This window comes from Trachurus japonicus, chromosome 18 (assembly GCF_045865225.1).
Source record: "Trachurus japonicus isolate A0001 chromosome 18, Traja_1.0".
Lineage (NCBI taxonomy): Eukaryota > Metazoa > Chordata > Actinopteri > Carangiformes > Carangidae > Trachurus > Trachurus japonicus.
The window spans coordinates 2,397,888-2,409,277 of NC_140924.1; the positions used below are offsets into that span (position 1 = coordinate 2,397,888).

Genomic DNA, 11,390 nt, shown 5'->3' on the forward strand with positions numbered 1-11,390 from the left:
ACTAAAAAATAGGCAAAAATATGCCAAGTCACAACTCAACTTCCAGGTACGGGACCAAAAATTGCATGTTCCCCGGGTCCTTTTGGGGAAAAGCGGGGAACATAGGACCTTTTTTTTTAGAAAAAGGGTTCTATGTTCCCCGGTCTGGACACAGAGTCTTCCTATAGAAGATAGAACCCTTTTCCCCAAAAGTGTCTCAGCTGGCGTCAGTAAAATGTTTTTCTAACAGACTGACAGTGACAATCAGTGAAACTGAGGCAAACTCATTCATGGTTGTCTCTGATTATACTGATAACAGCCTACCTCCCATGTAGACGCACGACATGTGCGCTCATTGAAGCGGCGCGTATCCGGCCGCGTGCATTCGGTGCGACGGCGACACCGTTTTCGGACATGCACGGTTCCCTACGTTGCTGTGTCAGGCAGATGTCTCCCACGGAGCTCTGCCCCGTTTCAGAGGTGAAGGAAGCCCTAAGTGGAAAGACGTCCCCTCCGCGATGTAGAAGCTAGCGGGAAGACGACGGAGTCGGCTCCGGGCTATCGGTTCAGTAGACCGGCTACTGCCTCTGAGACGAGCCGGTAGCATGGATGTAGCCTACTAACCCCGGTCGCTGCTCCCTCTGTATTTCTCCTAAAACAAACGTCCTAAAAGGCGACATCTGGATAAACTGACCACAAACTGGGGATTTAACAGTAACTTTCTCACATGAAAAAATATTAAACCTTTTATCAGCTAGTGGACTTTATGCCTAGTTGTGATGCTGGCCGTGTGTGTTTTGAACGTAGTTTCAAACTATGTGCGTTTGCTTGAACATCTTAATATGTTTTATGTAGCCTATGGCATTTTTAAGCTTCATGTGTGTTATTGGACAGAAAGAGCAGCGCTGCCTCAGAGCATAGCCTACGTATAGAAAACACATTTACATCAATAAATAAATGTTTTACCAATCAGTCTGTATTAGGGGTGTCAACGTTTACAATTTTTTCTACACGTGTAAACGTTCTAACTCATGTGTACCCGGTTACATGGGAGATTTATGATCTCTTTCTTTCGTGGGGGGACTGCAGCAGAAGGGGTGCGTTTGATTTCAGCTCCGGGCCGCAAGACGACGTTGACACGCTGCTTGTGACACCCCTAGTCTGTATTAAATTTTATTTAGTTGGAAGGCATGGCATTAAACCTCCATCAAATTTCACCAGTTCAGGTAGCCTAATTAGCTAGCTGTCAGCAAGCTATAACTAATGTAAGCTCGCCACTCTCACTTTGTTTTCAGAATGACTGAGTAAGGCTGAGCCTGAGCTGGTACCTTTGGGATGCCTCAACAATTGATTTCCAAAACCACTTTTTTGCAAAGTTAATCTGATGGATATGTAGGGACAGATTCACTAAGGTTTGCACAGCTTTTGCTCATGCTAAACCTGCATAGGCTGAGCAATCTGCCCCTCTGTTTGTCTTTGAAGACCCTCTTCACATGTTTCAAAACCAAACACAGATTGTGCAGGTTTAACAAGAGCAAAAGCTGTGCAAACCTGACTAAATCTGGACCTTCGTCTTAGTGAATTCACCTTTAAAGTTGTTGTTTTTTAAAATTTCCCGGGGGAGCAGAGTTCTGTATCTTGTCACCTTTTTTACCCCTGATGATTGATTGATTCTCTCTTTCTTCCTGTCTGTTGCCATAGAAACAGGATCACACCAAGGAGAAACCACACAGCTGTAATGGGTGTGGGAACACGTTCAGGACCTCATTTCATCTGAACGCTCACCGCCGGCGGCGCCAATGTGGACAGACGGCATACAGGTGTGAGCAGTGTGGAAAGGCGTTCGCTACCTCCAAAAAGTTAGCAGTCCACCGGTGCATCCACACTGGAGAGAGACCGCACAGCTGTGAGCAGTGTGGGAAGGCGTTCGCTACCTCCAAAAAGTTAGCAGTCCACCAGCGCGTCCACACTGGAGAGAGACCGTACAGCTGTGAGCAGTGTGGGAAGGCGTTCACTCGATCCGGACATTTAACAGAACACCGGCACATCCACACCGGAGAGAAACCATACAGCTGTGAGCAGTGTGGGAAGGCGTTCGCTACCTCCAAAAAGTTAGCAGTCCACCAGCGCGTCCACACTGGAGAGAGACCGTACAGCTGTGAGCAGTGTGGGAAGGCGTTCACTCGATCCGGACATTTAACAGAACACCGGCGCATTCACACCGGAGAGAAACCATACAGCTGTGAGCAGTGTGGGAAGGCGTTCGCTACCTCCAAAAAGTTAGCAGTCCACCAGCGCGTCCACACTGGAGAGAGACCGTACAGCTGTGAGCAGTGTGGGAAGGCGTTCATTCGACTCGGACATTTAACAGAACACCGGCACATCCACACCGGAGAGAAACGGTACAGCTGTGAGCAGTGTGGGAAGGCGTTCATTCGATCCGGACAGTTGACGGTCCACCGGCGCAGACACACCGGAGAGGAACTGTATGTGTGTGAGCAGTGTGGGAAGGCGTTCACTACTTCCTATGGATTAATGGTCCACCGGCGCATCCACACCGGAGAGAGGCCGTACAACTGCGAGCAGTGTGGAAAGGCGTTCGCTACCTCCAGTAGGTTAGCAGCCCACCAGCGCATCCACATCGGAGAGAAACCGTACAGCTGTGATCAGTGTGGGAAGGCGTTCGCTCAATCTGGAGGTTTAGCGGCCCACCAGCGCATCCACACCGGAGACAAACCGTACAGCTGTGATCAGTGTGGGAAGGCGTTCGCTCATTCTGGAGGTTTAGCGGCCCACCAGCGCATCCACACCGGACAGAAACCGTACAGCTGTGAGCAGTGTGGGAAGGCGTTCGCTCAATCTGGAAGTTTAGCGGCCCACCAGCGCATCCACACCGGAGAGAAACCGTACAGCTGCGAGCATTGTGGGAAGGCGTTCTCTAACTCCAGAAATGTAACGGCCCACCAGCGCATCCACACCAGAGAGAGGCGGAGTGTGGGAAGGCATTCGCTCAATCTGGACAATTAACGGTCCACCAGCACAGCCACACCAGAGAGAAACCGTACTGCTGAATCCGTTCTTGTACACACTTTACACAAACGACTGTCTCAACCCATACCCCATAACCGAATACTTCAAATACTCTGTACGCTGTGACTGAGTCCTGGTCCGAGAGAAGAGCCAATATGGCAGTGTCATCAATCACTCTGTTGCCCATTTTTCCCAGTGGTGCAAGGACAATCATCTCCTCCTCAATGGCACCAAAACCAAAGAACTCATTTTTGACAACCGTAGAAAAACCACTCCTCATCATGAACCCATATACATTGACAACCAACCGGTGGAGATTGTGGACAGTTTCAGATACCTCGGGATCACACTGCCAGCAGAGAACCCACATCCTCCGTAAACTCAGGTCATTGTCTATCAAACCACCCCTTCTGCTTCTTCTGTACCGCAGCATCATTGAGTGTTCTGTGATGACACTAGCGTTGAAACCAGTTAATTTGTTCTCCTTCTACGTCTCAACTGTCCACTGCATTGGCTGCCATGTTATTAAAACAAGATGTAAACATTTAGGAAGTGCAGGGTAAAATATCAACATCAGTATAAGGACATATTTTGACTTATACTTGTCTGAATGAGATTAGTGTTGCAGTGTTGAACAGCCAGTCCTCAACACTCATGCGTTGTATTGTTTTGATTTTTGTTGATAGTAATGAAACCTCTTAGAATTCATAAATTGCAGTTCAGCATTTATTGACCAAACTGACCCGCATCGGATGCTGAAGTGAAGAAGGTAAAATTGCACTGCTTTGGCAGTAACATGTAGTATGAGCAGAAATCCGAAGTCTAAGTGGAGTGAAACACTTGTCTTATGTTTGATGTTTGGAATTGTATTTGACCTGTTGTGTCCTTGTACTGAATGTGAGGGAGTGAAGCATTAACCCTGTGGTACGAAGGGATAACACATGGAGAGAGTACATGTTTATGCTTTCACTTTAGGTAGTAGCAAAGATTAGTCTCATGTTTTAACTAACCTCTTATGTGTCTTATATTTTTGACTAACCCATTGAGTTTAAAGACAACTGAAACTTGTAAGCAAACCCTATAGATTTATGTTGTGCTTAGTTCATAATGAAGTAAATACCAGTAACATGTTTGTTCACTCAGAGGCAAGTTGAGGACACACAGCCACTGAGAGAGGTAAACATCTTCAAGGCCGAAGGGGGGAGAGGATGAGAGGCCTACTGAATGAGACATTGTGCTGAATTACGGCTCTGCACTCTCTGACCTAGGGCAGATAAGATACAACAGTGTAGGGAGGTTTCTGTTGTCTTTCAGGTCCAGAGGTTTGTGTGCTGGGAAGATGGGACCAACCTGTGACAGCCTGAGTGCACCAACGAAGGGAGGGCTAAAGTCTAAACCACAGCACCTCCCCACCTGTTTTGACCAATAAGAGTTAATTACACACACATAGTGTGAAGTATTAAAAATCAATGTAACGTCTTTGTCTTGGGCAGATGACAGAGAATTCTGGCTCTCTTGGGATGGTGATTGCAGCTAACTGCTTGCAGACTGCAGTTTCCTGAACAGGAGAGTTTTTTTTGTATCTGACCCTTTTGATGATCCAATTAAATAAATAGTTAACTGGAAAGTCGTTGTTTGTCCTCTCAGAATAGTTATTTTCATCATCAATTAATCTGTTGATTATTTAAACGATTAGTTGTTTGGTCAATAAAATGTTGAAAAATATCAGTGTTTCCCAAACCACCAGATGACGTCCTCAAATGTCTTGTTTTGTCCACAAACCAAAGAGAGACTCAGTTTATTGTCATAAAGGAACAAAGAAACCAGAAATATTCACATTGAAGAAGCTGGAATCAGAGAATCTGGACTTTTTTTCTTTATAAACTCTTAAAATTGATTATTGATCAAAAGCTTAGAATGAGTTGTTTACAAATACACAGGTGGCGGTGCACCCACCGGAGCTGAAGAACTTGGCTCAAACTTTCACCTACATTTCAACATCTCCCTCTGTCAAAGCTCAGTACGTAGGTGATTCTAAGAGTCCATTATCATCCCGGTTCCCAAGACCAAGAACATCTCTTGCCTCAATGATGACAGACCCATTGCCTCGACATCTGCAGCCATGGAATCTGTAGCAGCCATTCTTTAGTTTGTGTTTTGTGCAAGTACTTTTCTTTGACCACAAGGGTGCAGTACCTTTTCATTTTGTTTGCTGAACACCCAGCAGCTGCCCAGCTGCCTGAAATGAAGGGTGGTTAGTTTGAGTTGGATGGTGGTGGGTTCACACAGTTCTTACCGACAGCCGGAGGAAAGCCAGGGATCTTTGCTTTTGCTTCAATCCACATCAACTACTGTTTTGTTAAAAAAACTTTTTTGTTACAATACATGGGAACATCACCCAAAGAGACCAACTTTGCTTTCTAAAGAAACTCATGTGTTAGAGCCATTTTGTGAATTACACATAAGGTGATAAATAATTTACATGTGTTGGATTTATCCTTTATATACCGTATTTGAGGTTATAAGAGTGCCTATTAGCTAATAACAGCTGCTCTCTTCTTATTGGCTTAGACGTGCGTAACGTGATGTATGCGTAATTTGGTTCAGTTATGATTATGGAGGCGAGGAGAGCACACTAGTTTTTGACCGTGCTGTCGTGCTAATTGTGCTAATGATTATTGCCTGATTTTGGATTGCTACACAGTTTTTTATTATTTGTTGTAACTTGAAGAAAGGTTTCAATAAACCCTCGTGAGAAAGAAGAACTGTGGAGTTTTTGTGGCAGAAGACACGCGTCAACTACATGCTTGCGCTCCATAATTTTAGTGTGTGTTTAAAAAGTAAAAAGAGACGGAGCCTTACATTAGTCAAAAACTACGCTCGTTGAGATAACGACGCATACGGACGGATACCTCTATAGGAGAAGAAGAGGAATATAAAAGAATATAGAACAAGCCAGGTGCACGTTCTGGATGTGGATAAGCCACGGAGTGAGTAACGGAGATCACGGTACAGCAGCCGAACGGGAGCCGGCGGCAGGTGAGCCTGAAGCCGTCACGCAATTGAGCCGCGGTGGCTAACTCTTAGAGCACACTTGAAGTTAAACTCTTGGACCTTTCCGCGGAAATATTGTAGAAGAGTGAGAAGCTGTCGTCAAGCAAGCAAGAGGACAGTTTGTGTGCATTAAAGTTAATTAAGAGTGCATCCGTAAATAATGGAAGTTGCGGCGGACGGCCAGAAGAGGACGCCAAAGCCCACGGCAAAGGCTGTACAAGAAAAATTGAACAGGCTTAAGAGTGAAAGAAAAGGCAAGTTGTCTCAGATTACTCGCAAAAGGAATGATATTGATGTCCTAAAGAAAGACAGAGCTAATGTGGAAATCATTAAAGAAGAAGCACTGTTTATTTTTGGCAAGTTCTATGGACAATTTAAAGAGATTAATACTGCGTTATTACCTCTTCTTGAGGATGAAGATTTGAAAGAGGACCAGGTGAACTGGTTTATGCCCAAATGTGTGGAAATTGAGAACTTTGTTCAAGAAACAGAGGATTGGATCGATAGGATAGAGAATTATCCTGAAGAAGAAAAGAACAGTTATGTTAATGACAGCGACGATGATATACAGCCAAGTGACAGCATCTCTGAGGTTATCAGTCGTGCATCCAAAGGGAGAAAAAATGGCTCAGTGGCAAGTCGCTCACCACAGGTGTCCACCACAAGTTCTGCTCGCCTAAAGTTGGAAGCAGAACGTGAAGAACTGCGAGCACGAGCTGCCTTCTTAAATAAAAAACAAGATATTGAGATGGAGGAGGTACGCTTAAAGGCGCGCAAGGAACAGTTGGATCTAGACGCCAAGATCGCTGCATCAAATGCAAAGATAAAGGTTTACGCAGATTATGAAGATGGTCAAGACGGAATGAATGAATATTATGAATCAGAGCGCAGGCACAAAGCAGGCCGAAAGGACGCTTGTCAAGTTAAAGATGAAGATGAGGAGACACGTACACGAGTGAGTTACACTGCTCCTATGGTTGCGCTCCAGTCATCTCAGCCTGCTAATGTTCATCATACGGCTTCAGCACATGCACCTATAGCCACACAGAGACCAGCCTGGACTGCTAATGTTCATGCCAGGGCTTCAACTCATGGAGCAGCCAGTTCAGCAGCACCTATAGGTCAATAGCAGCAAGCAGTCACATCTGATGGCATCTGTAAAATAATGCAGCGTCAAAATGAGATAACAGAGATGTTGGTGAAGCATCAGTGCATGTCACAACTTCCAAGGAGAGATGTTCCAATATTCTACGGAGACCCGCTCAGCTATCACTCATTCATAAGAGCGTTTGAACAAGTGATAGAGAGGAAGACTGCTAGTCAACAGGACAGGTTGCTTTACCTGCAGCAGTTTACAAGTGGAGAACCTCGTGACCTTGTTCTTAGCTGTGAACATATGAGACCAGATGACGGTTACAACGAAGCAAGGAGGCTACTCCAACAGCACTACGGGGACGAGCTGAGAATAGCCACAGCTTTCATGAAGAAAGCTCTTCAATGGCCACAGATAAAAACAGAAGACAGGAAAGCTCTACATGCATATGCTTTGTTCCTAATAGGGTGTAGAAACACAATGAGTGACGTGGAGTTCATGGTTGAGATGGATAACCCCAGCAATATGAAGACTGTCATCTCAAAGCTACCCTTTAAGCTGAAAGAGCGGTGGAGGAACCAAGCATATGAGATCCAAACAAGATCAAGAAGAAGAGCCAGGTTCTCTGATGTAGTGGATTTTATCAACTGGCAGGCAGAGGTTATCAACGACCCGCTGTTTGGAGACATCTTGGACCTCAGCATAGAAGAAAAGGGGAAGCCCAAGACAAACATTAAGAGAAGTAACCCCAAGAGCAGCTTTGCTACAACTGTCTCTCCAGCTGGAGGACAGAGTGGTGCCCAACAGCTACAACAGAGGGAGCATGGTCCAGTCAAATCAGCCGATGCTTTTCAAGGTCCTTGCATGTACTGTAAAAAGAATCACGCACTGGAGGTCTGTGAGAAAATAAAAGAACAAACTCCTAAAGACAGAATCAGATTCCTAGCCACAAAGGGACTCTGCTTTGGCTGCCTCACACAAGGACATCTGAGTAAGAGTTGTCGTAAAAGGATGCAATGCAACGAATGTCCAGGAAAACACCCCAGCATTTTGCACGTCACAAAGGATGCTCCAGCCCTGCAAGAGAGGGATGAAAATAGGAACACAGAAGTTACTGGGGAGGTAACCAGTGCTTTTGTAGAAGCAGAGCATGAAAGCAGAGGACATACTGGGGCAGGTAATAAAGAAGCTATTCTCCCCATAGTACCAGTGAAGATAAAGTCCAAAAGAAGTGACAAGGTAATGCAGGTCTATGCATTTTTAGACCAAGGAAGCACGGCAACCTTCTGCACTGATGAAGTTATGCAGCAGCTTAACCTCCGAGGAAGAAAAGCAGAGCTTTTACTCACTACTATGGGAGCTGAGAAGAAGGTAAACACTCATGTCCTGTCAGATATGGAAGTGTGTGGCTTGGAAGAGGAGAATTACATAGACCATCCACAGGTATTCACTCAACCAAGTATACCAGTGAAAAAAGACAACATTCCTCTGCAGAGAGACGTGGATCAGTGGCCTTACCTGCATGAAGTTCGCCTCTTGCACATTGAAGCAGAAGTTGGCCTGCTTATTGGCACTGATGTCTATAAAGCCATGGAGCCTCGGCAGATAATAAACAGTAGAGGTGACGGGCCCTATGCAGTAAGGACATCCCTTGGATGGGTTATCAACGGCCCACTCAGAGGCACTGCTGCGGCTAACCAAGACGTTGTGAGTCACTCAGTCAATCGCATTTCTGTGTCCAATGTGGAAAACCTACTGACTCAGCTGTACAATGCAGACTTCCCAGAGAGAGGATATGACGACAAGTCAGAGATGTCACAAGAAGATCATCAGTTCCTCGACTCAGTCAAAGGATCCACACAGCTAGTCGATGGTCACTACTGTATCGGATTACCACTGAAAGACAAAGAAATAAAAATGCCGGACAACAGATCTCTAGCTGAGCAGCGCCTCACAAGCCTCAAGAGGAAGTTGCACAGGAATCCTGACTTCTACGAGGAGTACAACCGATTTATGACAGAGTTGGTAAACAAGGGATACGCCACCAAAGTCCCAGAAGAGGAACTACACCGTGATGATGGGAGACTTTGGTTCATTCCTCATCACGGAGTTTACCATCCCAAAAAGAGGAAATTAAGAATTGTCTTTGATTGTACTGCATCATATCAGGGAGTATCACTGAACAACAAACTCCTTCAAGGCCCTGACCTCACGAACACTCTTGTAGGAGTTCTGACAAGGTTCAGGAAGGATACGGTGGGCATGATGGCAGACATTGACTCCATGTTTTACCAGGTGAAGGTACCAAATGAGGATTCAGATCTGCTGCGTTTCTTATGGTGGCCGGACGGCGACCTGAGCTCAGAGGCAGCAGATTACAGAATGTGTGTGCACCTGTTCGGAGCAGCATCCTCCCCCAGCTGCGCCTCATATGCACTAAGGAGGACAGCTGAAGATGGAAAGACATGGGCAGCGCCTGAAGCAGTTGAGACAATCTTAAACAATTTTTACGTGGACGATTGTCTGAGCTCAGTGTCATCAGATGAGCACGCTGTTGCGCTCGCTAAGAACTTGAGAACACTATGCCTCAGTGGAGGATTTCACTTGAGCAAGTGGACAAGCAACTCCAGAGCTCTGCTAATGTCGATTCCAGAAGAAGACAGAGCTTCAGGAATTAAAGATCTTGATCTGAATAATGACCAGCTACCCACAGAGAGGGCGCTAGGCGTCCAATGGTGCACAAACTCTGACATGTTTAAGTTCAAGATCGAAGTACATCAAAAACCATGTACTAGAAGAGGAATCTTGTCAGTCGTGGGCTCAGCTTTCGATCCTCTGGGATTCCTGGCACCTTTCGTCCTTCCCGCCAAGCTGCTTCTGAGGGAACTCTGCAAAGAGAAAAAAGCATGGGACGACGAAGTGTCAGAAGAACAAACAAAGAAATGGAAAAAGTGGCTGTCAGATTTACAAAAGTTGTCATCTTTTTGTGTTAGCAGGTGCATCAAACCTGCAGGATTCGGCGTCATCAAAACAGCACAACTGCACCACTTTTCTGACGCCAGCAACGACGGCTATGGTACAGTATCTTATCTCCTGCTGACTAACGAAAAGGACCAGAAGCTCACCTCATTCATGATCGGGAAGTCAAGAGTGGCACCGCTCAAACTGGTCACCATTCCCAGGATGGAGTTGACAGCGGCTGTTATAGCTGTGAAGATGGATAAGATGCTTCAGTGTGAGCTGCAGCTACAGCTGAATGAGTCAAGATTCTGGACAGATAGTGTGACAGTTAAGTATATTGAAAATGATGCTGCACGCTACAAAACATTCGTAGCTAACAGAGTCTCATTCATTAAAGAAGCTACAAAGCCATCTCAGTGGAAGTACGTGAGCACAGCAGACAACCCTGCAGATCAGGCTTCGAGAGGGTTAAGTGCTGAGAGTCTGCTGCAGAGCAAGAACTGGATACAGGGGCCAGAGTTCCTGCTAAGACCTGAGGAAGAATGGCCTAAACGCCCAGACCAGCCTATTCACTTAGAAGAAGAAGAAGCAGAGGTCAAAAGGTCAGCTCAAGTGTCTCTGGTACAAACAGATGAAAAATTGGATACAATGGTTCAGTTTGTACATCACTTCTCAAGCTGGTATAAACTCAAGAAAGCGACAGCTTGGCTGATGCGCCTAAAGGGGATCCTGCTCAACATGAAGCAGAAAAGAAAAGAGCTCCAAGAAACAATACGGAAACATGAAAATGACACATCTAAAGCAGAGTCCTTGCTCCAGCAAGAGATGCTCAAATACAAGCAAAGTTTTGAAAAACAAGAGCTCACCACTGAAGATCTCGCCACGGCGGAGACGGAGTTAATTCGCCTATGTCAGAGAGGAAAATATGCAGAGGAGCTTAAAGCCCTGCTGGATGGAAAGGATCATGTCAGAAAAGATAGTCATATCTTTAAGTTGGATCCCTATTTGAAAGATGGAGTGCTAAGAGTAGGAGGACGGCTAGGCCGATCTGCGATGCCGTTGGATGCCAGACACCCAGCTATCCTGCAAAAGTGCCATGGGACTACGGATGGAAATTAGCTCCCAGCTAAATCCGACATATTTACTGCAATTAAATGTTGTGTTTTCTTGTATGTTCATGAATATGTGAGGTCCCATTTCAAATAAACCTTTAAATAAAAAAACAAAGACGATTGGATCGCCAAACTCATCCTCCGTCACATACATGAAGCGA

At 45.6% G+C, this 11,390-nt stretch overlaps 1 protein-coding gene across 1 annotated transcript in view; it reads left to right on the forward strand.

Moving 5' to 3' along the window:
- The window catches only part of LOC146968286 (uncharacterized), a 189,514-nt gene extending 186,126 nt beyond the window's left edge, over positions 1 to 3,388 (forward strand). The window contains 2 exon segments of the mRNA XM_085760485.1: positions 1,903 to 2,973; positions 3,206 to 3,388. Coding sequence (XP_085616611.1) covers positions 1,903 to 2,973; positions 3,206 to 3,388 — 1,254 coding nt within the window.
- Positions 3,389 to 11,390: the final 8,002 nt, after the last annotated feature.